The 27,272-nt window shown below is 37.6% G+C and overlaps 1 protein-coding gene across 2 annotated transcripts in view; it reads left to right on the plus strand.

Moving 5' to 3' along the window:
- Positions 1–27,272, plus strand: part of PDLIM5 (PDZ and LIM domain 5) — a 229,439-nt gene that overhangs the window by 154,585 nt on the left and 47,582 nt on the right. For both annotated transcript variants that reach the window (XM_060115206.1, XM_060115211.1), the window contains one exon: positions 20,955–21,139. In XM_060115206.1, coding sequence (XP_059971189.1) covers positions 20,955–21,139 — 185 coding nt within the window. The remainder of the gene's footprint in view (positions 1–20,954; positions 21,140–27,272) is intronic.

A 27,272-nucleotide genomic window follows, 5' to 3' on the forward strand; every position in this document is an offset into this window, starting at 1 on the left:
CGAGCGCAGGTCACTGCCCACACCACCCTTCCGGGAGCCTGTGCAGCCCGCCACTGCCGGGGTCCCGGGATCCAGGGGCGGCTTCCCTGGGAGAACGCACGGCACGCCTCGGGCTGGTGCAACGTCACGCCGACCTCTGCCGCTGCAGGCTTGCCCCGCACTCCGTGCCCCTCCCTCCCGCCCGGCCTGTGAGCCAGAGTCCCCGAAGAGGCTGCTCCTTTAACCCTGTCCTGTCTGAGCGAAGAACAGACGCCCTCCGGCGACCTACACGCAGAGGCGGGGCCAAATCCAAAGCTGAGACCCAGGAGCTGTGAGAACAAAGAAGAGAAAGGGAAATCTCTACCAGCAGCCTCAGAAGCAGCGGGTTAAAGCTCCACAATCAACTTGATGTACCCTGCATCTGTGGAATACAGGAATAGACAACACATCATCCCAAATTGAGGAGCCCGGAGTCAGTGCTGTGCCTCTGAGGTGGGAGAGCCAACTTCAGGACACTGGTCCACAAGAGACCTCCCAGCTCCACATAATATCAAACGACAAAAATCTTCCAGAGATCATCTCAACACCAGCACCCAGCTTCACTCAACGACCAGCAAACTACAGTGCTGGACACCCTAAGCCAAACAACTAGCAAGACAGGAACACAACGCCACCCATTAGCAGAGAGGCGGCCTAAAATCATAAAAAGTCCGCAGACACCCCAAAACACACCACCAGACGTGGACCTGCCCACCAGAAAGACAAGATCCAGCCTCATCCACCAGAACACAGGCACTAGTCCCCTCCACCAGGAAGCCTACATAACCCACTAAACCAACCTTAGCCACTGGGGACAGACACCAAAAACAACGGGAACTACGAACCTGCAGCCTGCAAAAAGGAGACCCCAAACACAGTAACATAAGCAAAATGAGAAGACAGAAAAACACACAGCAGGAGAAGGAGCAAGATAAAAACCCACCAGATCTAACAAATGAAGAGGTAATAGGCAGTCTACCTGAAAAAGAATTCAGAATAATGATGGTAAAGATGATCCAAGATTCTATTTCCCAGATCCAAAATCTTGGAAATAGAATAGACAAAATGCAAGAAACAGTTAACAAGGACCTAGAAGAACTAAAGATGAATCAAGCATCGATTAAAAACACAATACATGAAATAAAAAATACTCTAGATGGGATCAATAGCAGAATAACTGAGGCAGAAGAACGGATAAGTGAGGTGGAAGATAAAATAGTGGAAATAACTGCTGCAGAGCAAAATAAAGAAAAAAGAATGAAAAGAACAGAGGACAGTCTCAGAGACTTCTGGGACAACATTAAACACACCAACATTCGAATTATAGGGGTTCCAGAAGAAGAAGAGAAAAAGAAAGGGACTGAGAAAATATTTGAAGAGATTATAGTTGAAAACTTCCCTAATATGGGAAAGGAAATAGTTAATCAAGTCCAGGAGGCACAGAGAGTCCCATACAGAATAAATCCAAGGAGAAATACGCCAAGACACATATTAATCAAACTGTCAAAAATTAAACACAAAGAAATCATATTAAAAGCAGCAAGGCAAAACAACAAATAACACACAAGGGAATCCCCATCAGGATAACAGCTGATCTCTCAGCAGAAACTCTACAAGCCAGAAGGGAGTGGCAGGACATAATTAAAGTGATGAAGGAGAAAAACCTGCAACCAAGATTACTCTACCCAGCAAGGATCTCATTCAGATTTGATGGAGAAATTAAAACGTTTACAGACAAGCAAAAGCTGAGAGAGTTCAGCACCACCAAACCAGCTTTACAACAAATGCTAAAGGAACTTCTCTAGGCAAGAAACACAACAGAAGTAAAAGACCTACAATAACGAACCCAAAACAATTAAGAAAATGGGAATAGGAACATACATATCGATAATTACCTTAAATGTAAATGGACTAAATGCTCCCACCAAAAGATACAGATTGGCTGAATGGATACAAAAACAAGACCCATATATATGCTGTCTACAAGAGACCCACTTCAGACCTAGAGACACATACAGACTGAAAGTAAGGGGATGGAAAAAGATATTCCATGCAAATGGAAACCAAAAGAAAGCTGGAGTAGCAATTCTCATATCAGACAAAATAGACTTTAAAATAAAGACTACTAGAAGAGACAAAGAAGGACACTACATAATGATCAAGGGATCGATCCAAGAAGAAGATATAACAATTGTAAATATTTATGCACCAAACATAGGAGCACCTCAATACATAAGGCAAATACTAACAGCCATAAAAGGAGAAATCGACAGTAACACACTCATAGTAGGGAACTTTAACACCCCACTTTCATCAATGGACAGATCATCCAAAATGAAAATAAATAAGGAAACACAAGCTTTAAATGATACATTAAACAAGATGGACTTAATTGATATTTATAGGACATTCCATCCAAAAACAACAGAATACACATTTTTCTCAAGTGCTCATGGAACATTCTCCAGGATAGATCATATCTTGGGTCACAAATCAAGCCTTGGTAAATTTAAGAAAATTGAAATTGTATCAAGTATCTTTTCCAACCACAATGCTATGAGACTAGATATCAATTACAGGAAAAGAGCTGTAAAAAATACAAACACATGGAGGCTAAACAATACACTACTTAATAACGAAGTGATCACTGAAGAAATCAAAGAGGAAATTAAAAAATACCTAGAAACAAATGACAATGGAGACACGATGACCCAAAACCTATGGGATGCAGCAAAAGCAGTTCTAAGAGGGAAGTTTATAGCAATACAATCCCACCTTAAGAAACAGGAAACATCTCGAATAAACAACCTAACCTTGCACCTAAAGCAATTAGAGAAAGAAGAACAAAAACATCCCAAAGTTAGCAGAAGGAAAAAAATCATAAAAATCAGATCAGAAATAAATGAAAAAGAAATGAAGAAAATGATAGCAAAGATCAATAAAACTAAAAGCTGGTTCTTTGAGAAGATAAACAAAATTGATAAACCATTAGCCAGACTCATCAAGAAAAAAAGGGAGAAGACTCAAATCAATAGAATTAGAAATGAAAAAGGAGAAGTAACAACTGACACTGCAGAAATACAAAAGATCATGAGAGATTACTATAAGCAACTCTATGCCAATAAAATGGACAACCTGGAAGAAATGGACAAATTCTTAGAAATGCACAACCTGCCAAGACTGAACCAGGAAGAAATAGAAAATATGAACAGACCAATCACAAGCACTGAAACTGAAACTGTGATAAAAAATCTTCCGACAAACAAAATCCCAGGACCAGATGGCTTCACAGGTGAATTCTATCAAGCATTTAGAGAAGAGCTAACACCTATCCTTCTGAAACTCTTCCAAAATATAGCAGAGGGAGGAACACTCCCAAACTCATTCTACGAGGCCACCATCACCTTGATACCAAAACCAGACAAGGATGTCACAAAGAAAGAAAACTACAGGCCAATATCACTGATGAACATAGATGCAAAAATCCTCAACAAAATACTAGCAAACAGAATCCAACAGCACATTAAAAGGATCATACACCATGATCAAGTGGGGTTTATTCCAGGAATGCAAGGATTCTTCAATATACGCAAATCAATCAATGTGATACACCATATTAATAAGTTGAAGGAGAAAAGCCATATGATCATCTCAATAGATGCAGAGAAAGCTTTCGACAAAATTCAACACCCATTTATGATAAAAACCCTGCAGAAAGTAGGCATAGAGGGAACTTTCCTCAACATACTAAAGGCCATATATGACAAACCCACAGCCAGCATCGTCCTCAATGGTGAAAAACTGAAACTGTTTCCACTAAGATCAGGAACAAGACAAGGTTGCCCACTATCACCACTCTTATTCAACATAGTTTTGGAAGTTTTAGCCACAGCAATCAGAGAAGAAAAGGAAATAAAAGGAATCCAAATTGGAAAAGAAGTAAAGCTGTCACTGTTTGCAGATGACATGATACTATACATAGAGAATCCTAAAGATGCTACCAGAAAACTACTAGAGTTAATCAATGAATTTGGTAAAGTTGCAGGATACAAAATTAATGCACAGAAATCTCTGGCATTCCTATATACTAATGATGAAAAATCTGAAAGTGAAATCAAGGAAACACTCCCATTTACCATTGCAACAAAAAGAATAAAATATCTAGGAATAAACCTACCTAAGGAGACAAAAGACCTGTATGCAGAAAATTATAAGACACTGATGAAAGAAATTAAAGATGATACAAGTAGATGGAGAGATGTACCATGTTCTTGGATTGGAAGAATCAACATTGTGAAAATGACTCTACTACCCAAAGCAATCTACAGATTCAATGCAATCCCTATCAAACTACCACTGGCATTTTTCACAGCACTAGAACAAAAAATTTCACAATTTGTATGGAAACACAAAAGACCCCGAATAGCCAAAGCAATCTTGAGAACGAAAAATGGAGCTGGAGGAATCAGGCTCCCTGACTTCAGACTATACTACAAAGCTACAGTAATCAAGACAGTATGGTACTGGCACAAAAACAGAAAGATAGATCAATGGAACAGGATAGAAAGCCCAGAGATAAACCCACGGACATATGGTCACCTTATCTTTGATAAAGGAGGCAGGAATGTACAGTGGAGAAAGGACAGTCTCTTCAATAAGTGGTGCTGGGAAAACTGGATAGGGACATGTAAAAGTATGAGATTAGATCACTCCCTAACACCATACACAAAAATAAGCTCAAAATGGATTAAAGACCTAAATGTAAGGCCAGACACTATCAAACTCTTAGAGGAAAACATAGGCAGAACACTCTATGACATAAATCGCAGCAAGATCCTTTTGGACCCACCTCCTAGAGAAATGGAAATAAAGACAAAAATAAACACATGGGACCTAATGAAACTTCAGAGCTTTTGCACAGCAAAGGAAACCATAAACAAGACCAAAAGACAACCCTCAGAATGGGAGAAAATATTTGCAAATGAAGCAACTGACAAAGGATTAATCTCCAAAATTTATAAGCAGCTCATGCAGCTCAATAACAAAAAAACAAACAACCCAATCCAAAAATGGGCAGAAGACCTAAATAGACATTTCTCCACAGAAGATATACAGACTGCCAACAAACACATGAAAGGATGCTCAACATCTTTACTCATTAGAGAAATGCAAATCAAAACTACAATGAGATATCATCTCACACCAGTCAGAATGGCCATCATCAAAAAATCTAGAAACAATAAATGCTGGAGAGGGTGCGGAAAAAAGGGAACACTCTTGCACTGCTGGTGGGAATGTGAATTGGTACAGCCGCTATGGAGAACGGTATGGAGGTTCCTTAAAAAACTACAAATAGAACTACCATATGACCCAGCAATCCCACTACTGGGCATATACCCTGAGAAAACCATAATTCAAAAAGAGACATGTACCAAAATGTTCATAGCAGCCCTATTTACAATAGCCCGGAGATGGAAATAACCTAAGTGTCCATCATCAGATGAATGGATAAAGAAGATGTGGCACATATATACAATGGAATATTACTCAGCCATAAAAAGAAATGAAATTGAGCTATTTGTAATGAGGTGGATAGACCTAGAGTCTGTCATACAGAGTGAATTAAGTCAGAAAGAGAAAGACAAATACTGTATGCTAACACATATATATGGAATTTAAGAAAAAAAAATGTCATGAAGAACATAGGGGTAAGACGGGAATAAAGACACAGACCTACTAGAGAATGGACTTGAGGATATGGGGAGGGGGAAGGGTAAGCTGTGACAAAGTGAAAGAGCGGCATGGACATATATACACTACCAAACATAAGGTAGATAGCTAGTGGGAAGCAGCCGCATAGCACAGGGAGATCAGCTCGGTGCTTTGTGACCGCCTGGAGGGGTGGGATAGGGAGGGTGGGAGGGAGACGCAAAAGGGAGGGGATATGGAAACATATGTATATGTATAACTGATTAAATTTGTTATAAAGCAAAAAATAAAAAAATTAAAAAAATAAAAAAAGTTCTCTCTGGTAGCTGTATGGAAACATTATTCTCTATGACAGGAGTCAGCAAACTTTTTCTGTAAAAAAGCCAGATAGTAAATATAATAAATTTTGTGGGTCATGTGGTCTGTTGCAACTACCCAACTCTCCATGTTTTATGAAAGTAGCCAAGACATATGTAAGTGAACAAACCTGGCTCTGTTCTATAAAATTTATTTATGGATGCTGAAATTTCAATTTAATACAGATTTTTATGTGTTGTGAAATATTCTCCTTTTTATTTTTTTAAAACCACTTAAGGGACTTCCCTGGTGGCACAGTGGTTAAGAATCTGCCTGCCAATGCAGGGGACACGGGTTAGATCTCTGGTCTGGGGAGATCCCACGTGCCGCGGAGCAACTAAGCCCGTGTGCCACAACTACTGAGCCTGCGCTCTAGAGCCCACGTGCCACAACTGCTGAAGCCCACAAGCCACAACTACTGAAGCCCACGTGCCTAGAGCCCGTGCTCCACAGCAAGAGAAGCCACTGCGGTGAGATGCCCGCGCAGCGTAACAAAGAGTATCTCCTGCTCACCGCAACTAGAGAAAGCCCACGCGCAGCAACAAAGACCCAACACAGCCAAAAATAAAAAATAAATTAAATAAATAAAATTTTTAAAAAAACACTTAAAAATATGAAAGCCATTCTTAGTTTTCAGGCCGTACAAAGATAGGAAGCAGGCTGACTGACCTGAGAGCCACAGTTTGCTGACTGTGTACTTATATTTCTTATTTGTTTAACTTTTTTTACTCTGCCTCTTAAATGATGTTTTACTTCTACCTTGACATTTTTCTTAAGTTGTCTACATTTTTTTTCAACACTCTGGTAAAGGTATGACCAGCGCTAAATAAAAAATGGGAATATAACCTCTTCTTTTCTATTTCTTTATCTTAGTGCTGCATTTTCCATTTGAAAATGACATGACTGACCCATTCTATTTTTTATCCACAGGCTTTTAAAAAAATAATGGGTAATTTTGTGTTTTTCCTGTTTATTTTTTTCTTCCAAAAGTGTTATACTTGGTGCTTTCTTCTTTCAGACCTAACACTGAATTTTTCATCTTTTCTTTACCTGGTAATAGTTCTAAAATTTAATTCTGGCATTCAAAACAAAAAATGGTAGAGACATCAGAAGAACAAAGTGAATAATATTCAAACAACACAATTGCATGTAAACATTTGTTGTGTGACTAGATAAAATACTTTCTTTACATCAAGATAAACAATATCCATATAATATCAGATCTGCAAATACATCATTCTGACTTGAGGGGAATTCCTAGTTGCTTCTGTGTTTTGCACTATTCAGCCCCAGAAGATGCTGGAAAGCATAACGTGGTGGAAATAGTACAGATAGACTTGCTTTAAATTCCATCTGAGTCTTACTAGGTATATGATATTGGGCAATTTAATTAATTTCTTGGAGCCTGAGTTTCCCTGAAGCATGCAAAATACATAGTCAGTAATGGAAGTTCCCATCCACCTTTCTTCCCCTGTAAGCATGATCTTTCATCACATGAAAGTAGCCATGTTAAAAAATTAGGGGAAAAAACAGCCCATATTTGGTGATGGTGAGGGTGTTTGGTATTAGTTTTAATCTTATGCAGATATGAAGTTAAAAAAAATCTAGCAATGTACTAGATTTTTGTACGTTGTACAGTGAACCAGTGTATTTTTAATGTAGTATACATGATAAATGTCTATACTTTTCATTAATATTTTCCTCTGCCTTTATTTTACTTCTGAAAACTCAGGTTTGACAGTTCTCTGGAAGATCTACCTAAGAGTGGACCTCACCCACCTGCAACTCCTCAGGTTTTACATATTGGTAGCCAAGTAGCCACACTTTCTAAAGTAACTACGTATTCTAGGTAGAGTTTTTTCCTCTTGGTATGTCTAAATTTTAATGCTGGTGGTGAAATTAAAATACTAAAACTGTTTGACTAAAAAGGAAAAAGTGATCATAGATTACAGAACTGACATCACTAATATATAGACAAAGCTTGGCAGCAGGCTTGGAACACTGCTTTACACCACTTTTATATTTTTTTATTCTTTGTTTTTTGTTGTTGTTTTTTTTTTTGCAGTACGCGGGCCTCTCAGTGTTGTGGCCTCTCCCGTTGTGGAGCACAGGCTCCGGACGCGCAGGCCCAGCGGCCATGGCTCATGCCAGCCGCTCTGCGGCATGTGGGATCCTCCTGGACCGGGGCATGAACCCATGTCCCCCTCATCGGCAGGCAGACTTCCAACCACTGCACCACCAGGGAAGGCCCCTATATTTTTAATTTTTTGTTTAGATTCTAAGTTTTAGAGTCAGGAAATCTGTGCCTTTTGTTTATTCACTGTGATTTGGAAAGTCAGCTTCCTTAAGTTTGACGTAAGTCTGCTTTACTGAATTAGAGCACTCCCCTCTAAAAAAAGAGTGATAGAGATTATGTGTTCCAGTTGCCCAGATATTCTAAAGGTATTCTGGTTAATTCTTCTTAAGAGATTTTGCTGGACTCTGCTGATACTGAGTCTTTTTATATTATTATTTGTGATACACTATGCTAAAAGAAATTCATTAGTTTCCTTTTCTTTTTACAGAAGAAGGATAATTTAGCTGATTTATTTTTTTAGCTGACTTTTTTATAGACTTCAGTTTCTCATTATTATTCACCATTACTTCCCTCAAATAGTAGCCATTGCCTCAAAGATGCAGAGTAATTGAGAAACTCAAAGTTGTGTCATTGATAACTTTATTCTTCCACTTGGCATGACACTCATATTCCCCTGCTCTGCCACTGATAACATCTTTCTTTTCTCTTTCTCAGCCCCCATTCTTTATCTTCTAGCCATTCACAACAGTTAAAACATAGCCATAGAGTTCAGTTAAATTATAGACTTACCAAAAAATTATACTTAAACAATTCTGTGTGTGTATATTATATATATATTAAATATATATAATATATATATATATTTAATGGCTTGCCACTGTTTTTTTTTTTTTTTTTTTTTTTTTTTTTGCATTATGTGGGCCTCTCACTGTTGTGGCCTCTCCCGTTGCGGAGCACAGGCTTCGGATGCGCAGGCCCAGCGGCCATGGCTCACGGGCCCAGCCGCTCCGCGGCATATGGGATCCTCCCAGACCGGGGCACGAACCCGCATCCCCTGCATCGGCAGGCGGACTCTCAACCACTGCGCCACCAGGGAGGCCCGCCACTGTTTTTTAAATTTGTCTTCTAATGGTTTGTAAAATTGTAGCCAGTGGAACTAGAAATAATGGATTATCAGATTCTTCTGACAGGGAGAAGAGACTTATGTCAACCCTCACAGTTTTAGACATCTGAGCTCTCATTAGCCTGGGTTGAGTTTGGTACATAATTACTTTGTTTTGGAGGTTGCCATTGTCACCAAATTTTGGAAAAGGTGATGGTAGTGTAGTGAGGATGTTCATTAAGAAGTTGCACTCATAAGTGAAGGAGACACAGGTTTCACCCTATGCATTTTAGACTTTCTTTTTACTTAATAAAAAAGAAATTCTCAAATTCCAATTTGATAACCAGACTTGAAAATCATTACAGTCCTAATGATGGAACGTTAAGTCCTGTCTAGGTGTACGACCTTTTCAAAAAGACCGAAGGAAACTAATTATTATTTTAAGTGATAAGAATTCTGAAGATAAAATTTCAAACCAGCATTTTTGAAACTTTACAGGGCTAACTGAAAATAGAAATGCAGAGTGTCAGCAGAGAAGGTGATCTTTTAGTCATATTCACTGTAACTACTGTTTATTTTACAAAGGTGCTTGCCCTCCCCAAATAGTTTTACTCTCAGTATTTTAAAGTTATTTCTTGTCCATATTAATACATATTGCTGCTTTTGAATAGGCAGCTGGTTGTACCTGCTTCTCTTGAAAACACAGGTCTCATTAAAATGTGAGGCTCTGGGTGTATATCATCTCTAAGGTAAAACTCTTTATGTAGAGACTTTTTTGAAAAAAATTAACATAACCTTCCTTCTTTCTCTGCTTATGGAAATTCACACTTCATGTTTGGATTTAGTTTCTACTTAGTTGTTGACAAATCAGCCTTCAAATGTGTGTTGTTATACTGATTTCATTTTAAATAGGATTTGAGACAGTGAACTTAGAAACATTCAACGGGCTTCCCTGGTGGCGCAGTGGTTGAGAGTCCGCCTGCCGATGCAGGGGACACGGGTTCGTGCCCCGGTCCGGGAAGATCCCACATGCCGCGGAGCAGCTGGGCCCGTGAGCCATGGCCGCTGAGCCTGCGCGTCCGGAGCCTGTGCTCCGCAACGGGAGAGGCCACAACAGTGAGAAGCCCGCGTACCGCAAAAAAAAAAAAAAAAAACATTCACAGAAAGTTTGTATGTTCAGAACATCAGTTTTATGGAGGATTATGTATCAGATTTTAATTTCTGAGAGAAATCCTAGCAACAGTAAATAAAGGACCCAAGCTCCTTTTACACTTGTCACACCTTTATAAAATCTAAATATTAATATAGCATGGCTGCTATCTTATCTTTATTATGCTACCTCTTCTCACTTTCCTTTTTGTTCTTCTCCTCTGTTTTTCTTTCTCTACTGATCAATTTAAGCAGCTCCACAAGAAATGTGGCGACAAGTTCTTTGGAAGGGTCTCGAAACTTGTCTACCTTGTCTTCTCCTGCTAGATATAGTGCTGCCGTTCTGAGCAGTGCAGCCGCTACTGTGTCCGCTGTTCTTACTGCAAAAACCAGGTAGAACTACATGTACAATGTGCGTCTCATGTGAACCCAACGCTTTTTACTGCCTTACAACTCACCTCCGAGAAAACTTACCCATTTGAAATAGTCACAGCCCTATTATGAGATCTTAATTGTATTGGGGACATTTTTTCTAGGTTGTGGATATATCCCACAGTGTTTATTACTGATTTTTCTTTAAATTCTCCCTTTATCTCTTTTCATTACCACCATTTATCTGTATTTCTCAGTTGTGTGGATTGTTGCATTTTGTGTGCCTTATGACTTTTTATCATTTTTAATCTTTATATCTAAAACAGAATCAAGTATAAATAGGTATTTTAAGTTTCTGTTGGTTTTACCTTCTCCCACTAACTGGTTATGTTTGAGGTTGATCTAAAGCCTAACTATTCTAATATCCCTTTCTCCTATAAAAATAGTAAAACCTTTTTATTGTTGTGGGGGTTTGTTTTTACATAAGTTATAGTAGTCTTCATAGCTTTAAATGCTTTCCAAAAGATTGCCTTGATCAGTTTTGGTGAAAATTTAATCAATTCTATATTAATGAGTAGAATAACATAATAGACTTTTCTCTTCATCCTCTTTCCACTTCTTTGTTCTCTCTGTCTCTGTCCCTATCTCTCTCTTTCTCTGGAAATGTTTCAAATCATAAACTGTAAAAACTACATACTTTCTGCACTTGGTAATGTGATTTTTCAACTTAAAACTCTTTCTGAATGCTCACCAGGCTCTCCAGTCCTGAAAAATATCACTCACTCCTGGATGCACTTTGCATCAGCCCTGTTTCCAAGCCTTTAGCTTTTTCGTATCTCCAGCCCTCGAGGAAATCAACTGGCTCTGTCCATGTTAAGAAAACCAGGTACTGGGAGAGCGGATGTCACAAGGGGTGGTTTGCTGTGGAAGGTGCTGCTTTCTCTAACACTGAAGTGTCATATTAACAGCCCAGATGAGAAAATCCTAGAGCTGATTTGCGTCCAGTTTTAAATTAACCGTAATTTCAATGCAGTGATAATGCACAAGCATGTTATTTTGTATGATTATTAACTTGCCTTTTAATCCTTTGTGACATCTTTTATTAGCACATATGATATTTGGTATGAAATTACGAGTAATAGTACAAGTATTTAACTTAGAGTAGAACCCTGTTTTTTATTGCATGGATGTTGCTATATGAGAAGAGTTAAATGTTTAATAAAACATACCTTTGTACCTTTTGAAAAAATGAAAAAGAATAATAAAATAATTGGTTTTGATTGGCTACTGTCTTATAGCTCATAGATATGAAGGTTTTATGTGGGCAAACAACTTAATTTTCTCCATTTCTGGGAAATACTGAAACATAAAAGTGAATTTTTCTCCTAAACTTAACAATTATGCTAAAATTATTAGGTATAACATAAAAATAAAAACATCTTAAGTGTTTACTAAAGGTATAATCTTAATGAAATGACTATATTTTTTCTGACAGAACATAAAATTAATGACAGAGGGTACAACTATGACTATAATTCGTAAAAGCATGATATGACACAGGCTGCCTGTGGATCATGTGTTTGTGTCCTACCCACTGTTATGGATATTCTCAATATACTTAATTACAAGCATATCTCAGAGATATTATGAGTTTGGTTCCAAACCATTGCAATAAGGTAAATAATGCAATAAAGTGAGTCACAAATTTTTTGGTTTCCCAGTACATTTATATAAAAGTTATGTTCACACTGTATTGTATTCTGTTAAGTGTGCAATAGCATTATGTATAAAGTTAATGTATATACCTTAATTTAAAAACACTTTATTGCTTAAAAATGCTAACCATCATCTGAGCCTTCAGTGAGTCATAATCTTTTTGCAGTAGTAACATGAAAGATCACTGATCACCAATCACCATAACAAATGTAATAAGAATGAAAAAGTTTGAAATATTGTGAGGATTACCAAAATATGGCACAGAGACACTAAGTTAGCAGGAAATGCTTTTGGAAAAATGATGCCAATAGACTTGCTTGATGCAGGGTTGCCACAAACCTTCAAGTTGTAAAAAAAAAAAAAAAAAAAATGCCATGTGTGCAAAGCACAGTAAAGTGCAATAAAATGAGGTGTCCCTGTATAATTCTGGATTACTTTTAAGGGATATGTTTAAACAGGGGGACAAACAGCAAAATGTACAAGAGGTCATTGTACATTTTGCTCTAAGAAAAAATATACCCGAAATTATTTTATATTTGTGGAATTGTGATTGTTAAATGAGCAGAAATATTACATTGTCAGGGCTAAGTCTGTACAAAGATAGGTTACTAACTACCCTTGGAATAAAAGATTCCTCTGAGAACCTAATGGAATGCTCTAAGCATTGATTGACATCAAATGGAGATGGGATGGGGAAAAATGCTGATTATGAGAAAATACTCCCTTTCTCCATTAGTACCATGCTCATTCAGCTTTTAGCTTTATATTCCAGTAAGTTATTTTGTTCTCCCTGTTTTAACAGAAAAAGAACAACATAAAAATCCTGGCATACCTTGTTTGATTGGAGAATTTTAATGGTTTTCATTTATCATTGTAAAACTGAGGACAGTTTTATAACGTTTTTGTATGTAGTCGTTACATGTAAGGCAATCTGTAAGCAGGAAAATTTACTCTAAAAGAAATGAATCCTAGATAGTTTTTCCTTCATGTCAGGTGTCTTATTGTTTAAATAAACTTTTTGTTTTTGACAAAAAGGTATGCCTGTACTTATGGACTAACTGAATATTTATCCATGCACCCACTTCTAGAGGAAGTGTTAGTAGTCATTTACATTACTTTTTATTAACAGCAATAGGCACAAACTAAATATGTTTTGATATTTGGGAAAGGAAAATGGTTCTCAACAAGGTAAGCTAGTTGGCATTCTGCAAAGCTGGAGTGCAGGGTTTCCTGAGGAGACCTTGCCACTTCAGTGAGAGGAGTACCAAAAGAGCAGTTGGGTTAATGTCAGAGGTATTTTATCTCTGGTGCTTGCTTTTGTATAACAGTAGTCTTTAAAATTATAATAAAGTGTAGTATAATACCAAAATTGTGTCTTTCCATTATAGTATATTTAACATGTTGAATTTTGATGCAAAACGTCTAAGTTAAAGAATTTTGCTTAGGAAAATACAAAAAATTTTCTTGTAAATAGGATTCTGGAGCAAAGGAGACTCATGACTGCTCTATACATCTCGGTCCTTTCATAGAGTTCTGACAGGAGAATTCTATTGAAATTAAAAGTTGTTTATAATTATGACCTTCCAGAAATACTCCTTTCCTACTATTTCAGAATCTATGTATAAGTATATCAATTTTTGTAAAACTTTAGCTAACAACTGTGTAGTTTAAACACTGATAATTAAACCTGCAATGTACAGCTGGCTTTTTAAAAAATTTTTTTAATGTGTAATTAGAATAAAACCTCGAGATTATTCTTTAAGCAGAGATTTCACTTTGAAAATAGACTTGAAATTTCCAACTGTTCCCAATCTGCAGCTGAAATTGATTTGTTGTAATAGTTAAACAAATGTGGGAAAAGAATGTAAACTCAAGATAAATCAGGTTGCTGACACTGAAAGTTAACTTCTGTTCATTTTTCTTTTGTCCTCATTAGCTCAGTTTTGAGAAGAAACCTTTGCTCTGTCAGTATGTTTTTCTCCATTTTCAGTTTTTTAAATATGAAACAGAATCTTTGGTATTCTTGAGATGGAAGTCATATTAATTTAACATTTTATTTCAGTGCTTGTTTATTTGGCAGACTAGTGAAAATAACCATGTATGATTGTTAGCTTCTGTGGTATTAGCCAACATTATTTATGGATTTGCTCTGATTTCCTCACTAGAATCTTTCAGAAAGCATTTTAATTTTGTTTAGAATTTAGGTATACCTTAAACAATTTAAATTTAGAAAAAATATATATTAGTCATTACTTCAGAAATAAGATACCAATCTAAGTATTCATGACATATTATATTAATATATTGGTCATCAATTTGAAATATTTTGCTGTTAGTGATTACTGATAACATTTTTTCCCCAAATATAAAATTACATAGCCAGTGGCTTTATTAATTTTTTAATCTTTAGTACACGTTACCTAATGTTTATGTATTTTCTTTAAATAGTAGCTAACAGTTAAAAATTAGAAAAAAAGACATGGGATTTTTAGAGACCTATACATCATATATTCCAATATGTGATTGTCTAGATAAAACTTAATATTTTCCCATTACTACATTAAATATTTTAAGTTGATAGAGCTCTGTTTCCCCAGAGATTAACTTTACTGACCAATCCTGAATATAAATGTAAATGGAAGAACTTTCTTGCTTGTAACTTAGATTTTTATAAATTCTTTATAATCTGCACACTCTTTGTATCTAAAGAGTATTGTTGGGCTTCCCTAGTGGCGCAGTGGTTGCGAGTCCGTCTGCAGATGCAGGGGACGCGGGTTCGTGCCCCGGTTCGGGAAGATCCCATATGCCGCGCAGCGGCTGGGCCCGTGAGCCATGGCCGCTGAGCCTGCGCGTCCGGAGCCTGTGCTCCGCAGCGGGAGAGGTCACAACGGTGAGAGGCCCGCGTACCGCAGGAAAAAAAAAAAAAAAAAAAGAGTATTGTTTAAGATGTAAACATCTTAGGCCTTTTGGGAGAGAATATATACAAGACTATGTACAAAGGATACAATTAAAAAAATGAAAACTTTTTTTTCTTATGAATTATAGTCCATGGGAATTTTAAGAAATATTGTGTTCTATAAAATTGAGGAAGCAGGATTGTACCTGGTCTCAAAATCCTGGACCAGAACTATCTACAAACTACATTTAGAAGCAGAATTATTAGTACAGATGGAGGATGTTTATTTGGTGAATGTATTTATTCCTGGATACCCTAGCTAGATATTACAAGATACAGTGTTTCTTGAGCATATACTCTGCTCAGCACTGTGCTCAATACTTTACATGTGTTACATGTATTATCTCTACTGCCATACAGTAGGTCCTAGTTGTTTATTTTATATGTAGTAGTGTGTATCTGTTAATCCCAAACTCCTAATTTATCCCCCCTGCCCTTTTCCCCTTTGTTAACCATGTTTGTTTTCTATGTCTGTGTAGTCTATTTCTGTTTTGTAAATAAATTCATTTGCATCTTTTCTTTAGATTCCACACATGAGTGATAGCATATCATATTTGCCCCTCTCTGTCTGACTTACTTCACTTAGTATGATAATCTCTAGGTCCATTTGTATTGCTGCAAATGGCATTTTTTCATTCTTTAAAAAAATTTTTATTTTATATTGGAGTACAGTTGATTAACAATGTGGTAGTTTCAGGTGTACAGCAAAGTGATTCAGTTATACATATACATGTATCTATTCTTTTTCAAATTCTTTTCCCATTTAGGTTATTACAGAGTATTGAGCACCATTCCCTGTGCTATGCAGTTGGTCCTTGTTGGTTATCTGTTTTTAAATATAACAGTGTGTATATGTCAGTCCCAAACTCCCAGTCTATCCCTCCCCCCACACACATCACCCATCGTAACTATAAGTTCATTCTCTAAGTCAGTGAGTCTGTTTCTGTTTTGTAAATAAGTTCATTTGCATCATTTTTTTAGATTCCACATATAAGTGATATCATATATTTGTATTTCTTTGTCTGACTTACTTCACTTAGCATGGTAATCTCCAGGTGTATCATGTTGCTGCAAATGACAGTATTTCATTCTTTTTATGGCTGAGTAATATTCCAATGTGTGTGTGTGTGTATGTATGTATGTATACACCACATATTTTATCTATTCATCTGTCGATGGACACGTAGGTTTCTTCTATGTCTTGGCTATTGTAAATAGTGCTGCTATGAACATTGGGGTGCACGTATCTTTAGAGTTTTCATCTTTTCCAGATACATGCCCAGGAGTGGGATTGCTAGATCATATGGTAACTGTTTGTAGGAGCCTCCATACTGTTCTCCGTAGTGGCTGCTCCAATTTACTTTCCTACCAACAGTGTAGGAGTGTTCCTAAAAGTAGTATTTTAATCTCATTTTACAACTGAGGAAATTTACCAAGTTTAAGTAACATATCAAGGTCACAATAAATGCACCAACCTCAAATAGTTTATAATGTAGTAGAGGAGACAAGATACATAAAGAAGTTACTATTAATTAAGAAAAACCGTAGCTATTACAAATTGACATGTAGCTTTATGCCATGCAGTTAATATCTGCCATGCATTGAAGCAAGGGGTGTCTTTACTTCTAGAAGATTGAGTGATTAAATAAAATATGTTAATTGCTTAGCATAGTACACAATGCATGATGGGTATTATTGTGCTACTACTCCTATTGCTAATTATGGGTAAGGTTTGGGCAGGTGCAGAGGGAGAGTGGGGGAGCACCTTCCATGTAGAGCCTGGCAAAGATGTAGAGTTGTGGACAGAAAGGAGCCATGGCAAGAATATAGTTTGTGTAGCAAAGTGGTAGGAGATACGACTGAACAGATAGATTGTAGCTCTATCTTAGAAGGCTTCAAATGTCAGACTGACATGTAACTTGGTCCTCTACTCTCTAAATGGTTAGATCTGGTCTAAAGCATCTCCATCTTTTGTTAAGTGCCTCATGGAAACAAACCTCTCGTGGAAAGTGTCATTTCCTTTGGATGATTTTTCATATTAGTAAATACTTCCTTTTATTGAACCTAGTCTATCTCACCATAGATTCGACTCAACATTCAGCAAACAGAGCATAGCCATATAGAGTGAATCCACATGTCAGATATTTGAGCATTAGTCTTATGCTTCTTCTGAGTTTCTTTCATACCATGGGCCAGTTAACCAGTTCCTTCAACCTAACTTCACTAGGCTTGGCATTGATTTCCTGTCGTCCTGGTCACTTTCTTCTAAGTAAGTTGGCAACTCTCCTGTAATTCAATTTTAACTATTTCAGGTTATTACACATTAAATGATGATTTGGGTTTTATTATTATTTTCAGATTATGTGTTTTATCTGTAAATTCTAGTATTGCTTGGTCATAAATTCTCTTTTCAGAATTGTGGCGATATGGATTATTAGTTGTTTTTATTTTTCAAATCCTCATGAGTAATTAACCCTAGAATTAAAATGGTCTGTAATTCTCTATTACTTTCAAAAATAATTTGTTTGTAATGTGTAAAAATATTGAAAATAAGTCTTTATTATTTGAATACATTAATTATCTTTTTCATATGTTAAGCTCATATTCTGTGTCCTAGAGTATGGTTAAGTACTTTGTACATAAATATCTTAATTAAGTCCCTGGAATTCTTATGAGCAAAGCATTATCCACATTTAAAGTTTAGGTAACTGAGGCTTAGAGAAGTAAAATAATCTGTCCCTCACAAATCTTTTATAAGGAGTGACCTATAACATTTAAACCCTGTTTCTATTAGTATTATTTAGTGTGTCATCTTTACTGATAATTGTGTTCAGCACTACCATTAAGTAAGCCGTCTTTCACTTTTTATTTATGATAAAAATTATTAAAGTGCTGGGCTTCCCTGGTGGCGCAGTGGTTGAGAGTCCGCCTGCCGATGCAGGGGACATGGGTTCGTGCCCTGGTCCGGGAAGATCCCACATGCCGCAAAGCGGCTGGGCCCACGAGCCATGGCCGCTGAGCCTGCGCGTCCGGAGCCTGTGCTCCACACCGGGAGAGGCCACAACAGTGAGAGGCCCGCGTACCACAAAAAAAAAAAAAAAAAAAAAAAAAAAAAAATTATTAAAGTGCTTGTTTTTTTCATAGTATAGTATGTTTTAACATCAAGCAGATGTGAGTTTTTCATTAAACTGATGAGAAATGTTGGAAGAAGGTGATGGCTCTACTACACTTGAATTTGAGAGGACAGTAATAGGGAACAGTATTTCAAGAAAGTTAAAATAGCTCTAATATAATTTTTCAAAACTATTTAGTGTCAGAGGTGCCCAGAACCCACCCCAAGGTGTGATGACTCACTAGAGGACTTGACAGAACTTAGTGCATCCTAGTGCTCCTGGCTGAGAGTTATTACAGTGCAAGAATACAAAGCAGAATCAGCAAGGAGAAAGGTGCACAGGACCAAGTCCAGAAGAAAGGAGGCTCAAGTTTCCACAAGTCCTCTCCCAGTGAGGTCATACAGGATGTGTGGATTCCTAGAGCAGTGAGTTAAGAGAAGACGTGCAGTGTTCTCTACCAGAGAGGCTCTTTAGAAACTAAGTGCCTAAGACATATTTAACTGGGGCTTGTCATGTAGGCACGCTGTGCCTTGTTCATGCCCAAACTCCAGACTCTCAGAAGGAAAGCAAGTATTTATCATAAACCACCTTGGTGATATAGTTTAGGCACAATGAGCCACTGTTTATCTTTTGGAGAAACTTTTTTTTTTTTTTTTTTGCGGTACGCAGACCTCTCACTGTTGTGGCCTCTCCCGCTGTGGAGCACAGGCTCCGGACGCACAGGCCCAGTGGCCATGGCTCACGGGCCCAGCCACTCCGCGGCATGTGGGATCCTCCCGGACCAGGGCACGAACCCGTGTCCCCTGCATCGGCAGGCGGTCTCTCAACCACTGCGCCACCAGGGAAGCCCTGGAGAAACTTTCATATGACCATAGGGAACTGTTTACCAGCCAAGCTGCCAAAAGCCGGTCAAAGGGCAACCTTGCAGCGGGCCTTCCTAAGAATAGGCAGCCTCAGGCCTGCTCTGTTAGGTGTTACCCAGGGTTCAAGAGGCATTGGGAAAATTAGGTAATCTTGGTCATTTGGTAGTATAGTGGGCACAATTGCATTTGAAATTGCACTGAAATTTCAACCTAACAGTATAATTAAGGGTATTTATTTTACTAAAGTCATTTATATAATCTCCTATCTTTATTGATCTATTATTCCTCTAGCTGTTGGTTTCAGGTATTGAAGGAATTGAGTTTCTGTGCATGGAATTTTTAGCAAGCGGTAGCTAAATTTCTATTGAAAAGTTAGTAGGATGTATATGTATTATTGTTGTTGTCATTGTTGTTACTATTATTATACTTCACTTGAGAGAAACTTACAGTATTGCATCATTCCAAAGAGCATAATTTATCATTTGAACTACCTAAAATTTTCTTTTTGAAATGATGATATATAAGTATAAATAACAAATGACTGAGATAATAAAAGCCGTATGATCTTCTAAATCAAACTGGAACCACCTGTTCCACCTGTTAAGCAAATAGCTCTGATTGAAAGAAGACAGTGGCAGACTTGTTTCTTGTTTTCCTGTAATCCTGAACACAGAACACTGGATGTTGCGTTAGGCGGTGGATGTTGTCTTTTGTTTACCACTGTGTAACACAATGTCTGGAATATAGTAGGTGCTTAAGTATTTATTGCATGAATGAGTGACTGAGTGTGTGAGTGACTGGTAAGATGTCAGGGAAGCTTGGTTCATAAAATATTAGAAGAATGTGGAGAAGAGGAAAAGAGCATCTGTGCCATTTCATAGAAATGATCAGGGAGTCTCCAATAATTAATTGTTTTAATCTAGATGACCCTTCTGAAACGTTGAGATAGAGGAAATTAGCTTCTTATTTAAAAGGATTGGCTGTATACGTTTTTCAGTGCCTCATTTCTCATGGTAGAACTTTTTAAAGAGAATTTCCAAAGCATTGAAAGAACTGCAGTCTGACTCCTTTCCTTCCCTTTTTCTTTTTTTCTGTTTTAAAAAAACGCAGCCCCTCAGTCATGGTATTAGAGTTTTTCTTTTTAAAATATCAGTTAATTAATTAGTTGGGTTTTTTTTAACATCTTTATTGGAGTATAATTGCTTTACAATGGTGTGTTAGTTTCTGCTGTATAATGAAGTGAATGAGCTATACTTATACCTATATCCCCATATCCCCTCCCTCTTGCGTCTCCCTCCCTCCCACCCTCCCTATCCCACCCCTCTAGGTGGTCACAAAGCACCAAGCTGATCTCCCTGTGCTATGCGGCTGCTTCCCACTAGCTATCTGTTTTACGTTTGGTAGTGTATATATGTACTTTCGTTTTCCTTAGAGATTTAATAAATTGAGGAAAGAACGAATCGTTGCTAAGTTGGATCGCTAGCGCATCACCAGAAATGTTTCCTTCTTTTCTCTCCGGCAGCGCCCAGGAGCCCTCTCAGCCGCTGGCCGCCGCAGCAGCTGCAGCTGGGAGCACGCCTGAGGGGCCCGGAAGCCCAGGCTCGGCCAGACCAGGGGTGGCTGGGCTCACCACTGCTGCCGCCTTCAAGCCTCTAGGGTCCACCGGCGGCATCAAGTCACCGAGCTGGCAACGGCCCAACCAAGCAGGTACTACGCCCAAGAAATTTCTTGCTTTTTGCATTTAAGTATAATTATGAAAATGTGTTCTGGGATATGTGATAGAATTCACTGATGAAACCCATTCTCAACGATCTAAGATTTACAAAGGACTGGGAAAAGTAGGTACAGCTATTTTCCTCTCTGAAGTGTCTCATAAACATTCTCTGTGTGTGTTGCCACTTACTATTTATAATTATAGATTTGAGAGTGTTGCCTGGTTTCCTAGATTACCCAGGAGGCATGGGTTCAATTGTAAATTTGGGGTCTTATTAACAAACTATGTTGTTGGAAGGTTGGCCTTGGAAATACAACATTTTAGTTTTGATCATGTATACAAAATAACAACAGAAGCACTTGCTGCCGCCAAACAATTATTGAAGAAAGGTCTTTTGCTTCCTGTCCTTGGGCTCCATCTGGAAACCTGAGTTTTCATTCACTTCTACAGATAAATAGCTTTAAATAAAGTCACTTAACCTTGACCCTCAGTTTTCTGATCTGCAAAATGGAAGGAGACTAAATGCTTCTCCCAACGTGAATGAAGGTTATGGTTATAGGACGAAAGTACCTCTCTTAAGAGGAAGATGGGACTATACTTAAATGTTGCTTATCCCACCCTCAGTCTTACCTCTTTACACTCTTTACACTCTCCCTGAATGATCTCTCATCCAGGCTCCTTTTACTGCCCAGCCACTGATAATTTACAGTCCTCTCTCTCCTGATCTCCGTACCCTCAAACTTGTCGACCTCCTTACTGTTTCCAGGTGGCACCTCAAGTGCAGTGTGTCTGAAAATATCGTACCTGTCTCTGGAGACGTCACAGTCACTCAGGCGCCAAAGCTAGAATGGAAGCCCCCATATTCCCACAGTAACTAATACCTAATGATTCCACATCTTAGCGTTTCTCAAATTTCTTTTCTCCTCTTTGTGGTCACAGCCATTGGCTTGGTTCGGGCCCTGGTCTTTACAAACAGCTCCTAACTAATTTCCCCGTCTCCTTCTCACCCTGTCAGTCTGTCCTTCCTGCAAGTGATCTTCTAAAGCTCTCACTTGCTCATGTCACTCTCCTGCTTCGGGTGCTGGACTGTTTCCCCCTCCTTCACTAATCATTAAGACCTTTGCCACTCTGACCCCTGCTAACTTTTCAAGCTCATTTCCTGCTGCTCCCAATTTATAATCTGTGCTGTGGTTTTAGTAAAGTATCTTCAGTTACTGAGACATGCCATGCTACCCTGCTTTTGAAAGTTCTGGTTCCTCTGCAAAGAGGGAACATTTTTAACCTAATCCCCTATGTATTTCTAGTCTTCCCTCATCAGTTTTGGGATGAGTATTGATTGAATACACAAGGGGCTGCTTTGAAAAATACGATAGCTTTAAAAATAGGTCATTTATTATTTAAAAATTTTTTTTTATTTTGCTTATTTTTGGCTGCATTGGGTCTCTGTTGTTGTGCCCAGGCAGCGAGCGGGGCTACTCTTCGTTGCAGTGTGCGGGCTTCTCATTGCAGTGGCTTCTCTTGTTGCAGAGCACGGGCTCTAGGTGTGCGGGTTTCAGTAGTTGCAGCACGCGGGCTCAGTAGTTGTGGCTCACGGGCTTACTTGCTCTGCGGCATGTGGGATCTTCCCGGACCAGGGATCAAACCCGTGTCCCCTGCATTGGCAGGTGGATTCTTAACCACTGTGCCACCAGGGAAGCCTGGTCATTTATTATTTAAGAACATTTTTTTTTACAGTTCGCAAGAGTGGAAAAAGTGAACTTGTAATTAATTAGGAATCCATCTTTGTATTTTCTATAGCATTTAGATACATTAACACTAACTTCACTTATTGTAAATTATCTTTAAGAAATCATGAATTTTTATATAGTTAAAATTTATTTCGTAGTGTCATTTTGTATATTCTTGAATTACCATTACTAATTTTGCAAAGAAGCTCAAAGCTTTGTGCTGTGGGAGAAAGAGGAAAGGCTACTGCATATGACCTAGACTATTTTAAAGAAAAGGCTATTTTATTACTTTTGAAAACTTAAACTATTTAGACTAATATCATTAGCCTCTGAAATTTCTGGACTATTAATTGACTTAGCAAGACCTGTCCTCTTGGAAAAAATGCTGACACCTTAGCCCCACACATTTTTAATTATTTCCATTTACTTAAAGCTCATCTATGTCGATGGAGAGTTGCTGTAATTATTTTGTATGTGATTAGAATACTGGAAACAACTTTCGTAAAAAAAATTTTTGGTATGGTAATTGGGAGGGAACAGGAGAATGTTTCCTAAAAGAGCAAGGAAAAGGCTCAATTTCAGAGGTAGAAACTGAAGGGAGGCTACAAAGTATATGTACTGTGAAGGACAGAAAGTATATGTAGTGCCTTTGGAAATTCAGAAACTATGGACAGAAGACCACTCTGCCTGTTACTAGAGTAAAAAGAAAAAATTCCAGTTGACGTGGAACTCCTGGAGGATACACTACAGCAAAATTACCACAAGAGGGCGATCGAATCCTTCTTTCTCTCAGTCTAATTTAATAATCAAAGCAGGTAAATAACTATAATTATGATTCACATGGTTAGTATTTAAAATATTAATCTTTTTACAGAAGGTATAGCTGAATCTAATTTGAGCAGAACTAGAACAGGATAGAAAATTATACATTATATAACGTAAAGCATTAATTATTATTGAAAGAAAATGTTTTGCCATTGTGAAGTCTTAGTTGAATTACATCATGATGCTTAGCTCAAATCAGAAAATATTTGCAGATCTCCTGCTGTTTATCTTGCTCTGGGTGCCACAAACTGGCACTTAGTTTATGTTATGTAAAAGTTACTTATTTTATGCTATTTTGTAAAAATAGTAAAATAAATACAGAATTCCCAGTCACTCAGTTTCTTTTATTCTACTCTACCTAACAGTATACCATATTTCAAAAAAACCCAAAACAAAACAACACCCCACAATCTACTCTTAGTCTTTGATAAATAGTTTCAAGGGCTTCCTAATGCAAATGGGAAAAGTTCTTTTGATTAAGAAGGTGGTAACTGTCACATGATGGGTTCTTATGTTCTTCACAACTCACCCATGAAAAAGGACAGTTCCGACCAAAGGGTGCAAAAGCTACAAAGGCACGTCACTGCACTAGTGTGGACTCAGATGAAGTGCTAAGCAGGTGGCAGTGCTTCTCTCACATTGAGAACTTCCGGTGTCTTTCTCTTGATAATTCACAACTGTGCTCTAGTGTGGGTAAAGTAGGAGAAAAAAAAAGATTTTTTATTCCTCCCACCCTCCTACCATCACCCAAACGTGCCTATCACTAATGATGTCATTTTATTTTATTTATTTATTTTTAAGGCATTTCTTTCTTAAAATTTATTTATTTATTTATTTTTGGCTGTGTTGTGTCTTCGTTGCTGCGTGCGGGCTTTCTCTAGTTGCGGCGAGCGGGGGCTTCTCTTGTTGCGGAGCGCGGGCTCTAGACGCGCGGGCTTCAGTAGTTGCAGCACGTGGGCTCAGTAGTTGTGGTGCAAGGCTTAGTTGCTCCACAGCATGTGGGATCTTCCCAGATCCAGGGATCGAACCCGTGTCCCCTGCATTGGCAGGCAGATTCTCAACCACTGCGCCACCAGGGAAGCCCCACTAATAATGTCATTCTAAAGTAATTTCTACAGTTGAGCGGGAAGGATGGGATTAGAATCACTAAAATGCAGTCTGTGGCCTGTTTAGTTGATTATGAAACAGTTTAATGGATCATAGCCAGCATTTTCATTACAAAATGAAATTGAATAGAAAATATCAGAATATTCTACTATATGAAGTATCTTAACATATTAAAGGTAGGTATCATGTTATGAAAATGTGGCTTTAGACTATATATATGTATGTAAGTATATATCTATACACACGTACTAACATATATTTTGGATATTTTTCGTCATACTTTTGTCTATTTGGGATGACTAATTTAGTTTTGAAATGATAACCGAAAAAAAAAAAGACTGCATTGAAGGGGCTAATTGAAATTTTAAGACCTACAAGTGTATTCTGAACCTGTCGGGGTTTCTATTACCTCCATTGAAATTCTGACTTTAAATCTTAGATCATTTCACTTGTGGTGTAGTATAACCTGTGTATCCAGAAGTCTTTCAAGAAGACAGTAACGTAATACCAGTTGGTAAATATGAACTAGGTGTGTATGTAACAGTGTTATGGTTTAGACTGGATCCTCTTCTTTTTCTTGGGCATATGGTTTTAATGTACACCACCACACATGCACAAGCTTGCCGGTGACTGACAAAGAGAGAAATATTTTAAGGTGCAAAGTGTTAAAAAGTTCATAGTCTACATGAAAGTATCAAGATACAAAAGAAGTGAGAATCTATGCTTGAGTTTTTAAGTCAGCTAGCAATACTTCTGCCTACTTGCCCTGTGTTTTGGTAATACTTCCATAATTCAGATGCAGTAGTCCCTTTACAAATGTTTACTTGTTTACTTGATCTAGAAAAATACATAAAAGGTGAGATTCTTCTTGATATTTTTCAGAATTGAGAATTTTTACTTTTTTATACTAATATTTTAATTCACTATATATGTATGTCTAATAGGTTTTTTAATGCTCAAAACCTTCATATTATATACAATAAGTAGTTAGATAGATATTCTTTAAAAGTTCATAAATTTAATCATATAAGTTTAAAAATATGTTCCTGTGTTTATGAAGGTGCCCTAATTTGCTATGTAATATTTTTTCTAGATTCTGTTTAGGTTATAGATACCAGCTTAGGTAAATTTAATTCATTTGATACAAGTATATATATAAAATATTACTATCTTACCAAATATAGTCAGATGTTTTTTCACAAATCCAGTCTTAAAGTTATGAAGGACTATATGTTTGATGCACATCAGTTTTCTAACTTTAGTTTAATTATATAAACTAAATGAGAATGACCAATTCATTAGAATATAAGCAGTGCTTTGCTAGATCAGGCCTACTGGGTTTTTTTTTTTTCATTTTTATTTTTTTTAACCTTTTATTTATTTTTATTTATTTTTACTTTTTATTTTCTTTAACATCTTTATTGGAGTATAATTGCTTTACAATGGTGTGTTAGTTTCTGCTTTATAACAAAGTGAATCAGCTATGCATATACATATATCCCCACATCTCTTCCCTCTTGCGTCTCCCTCCCTCCCACCCTCCCTATCCCTTCCCTCTAGGTGGTCACAAAGCACCAAGCTGATCTCCCTGTGCTATGCAGCTGCTTCCCACTAGCTATCTATTTTACATTTGGTAGTGTATATATGTCCATGCCACTCTCTCACTTCGTCCCAGCTTACCCTACCCCCTCCCCATGTCCTCAAGTCCATTCTGTACGTCTGCGTCTTTATTCCTGTCCTGCCCCTAGGTTCTTCATAACCTTTTTTTTTTCTTAGATTCCATATATATGTGTTAGCATACGGTATTTGTCTTTCTCTTTCTGACTTACTTCACTCTGTATGACAGACTCTAGGTCCATTGACTTCACTACAAATAACTCAGTTTCATTTCTTTTTATGGCTGAGTAATATTCCCTTGTACATATGTGCCACGTCTACTTTATCCATTCATCTGTTGATGGACACTTAGGTTGCTTCCATGTCCTGGCTATTGTAAATAGAGCTGCAGTGAACATTGTGATACAAGACTCTTTTTGAATTATGGCTTTCTCAGGGTATATGCCCAGTAGTGGGATTGCTGGGTTGTATGGTAGTTCTATTTGTAGTTTTTAAAGGAACTTCCATACTGTTCTCCATAGTGGCTGTATCAATTTACATTCCCACCAACAGTGTATGAGGGTTCCCTTTTCTCCACACCCTCTCCAAGATTTATTGTTTCTACATTTTTTGATGATGGCCATTCTGACTGATGTGAGGTGATACCGCATTGTGGTTTTGATTTGCATTTCTCTAATGATTAATGATGTTGAGCATTCTTTCATGTGTTTGTTGGCAATCTGTATATCTTCTTTGGAGAAATGTCTGTTTAGGTCTTCTGCCCATTTTTTGATTGGGTTGTTTGTTTTTTTGATATTGAGCTGCATGAGTTGCTTGTATGTTTTGGAGATTAATCCTTTGTCAGTTGCTT

This window comes from Mesoplodon densirostris, chromosome 1 (assembly GCF_025265405.1).
Source record: "Mesoplodon densirostris isolate mMesDen1 chromosome 1, mMesDen1 primary haplotype, whole genome shotgun sequence".
In the NCBI taxonomy this organism is placed as follows: domain Eukaryota; kingdom Metazoa; phylum Chordata; class Mammalia; order Artiodactyla; family Ziphiidae; genus Mesoplodon; species Mesoplodon densirostris.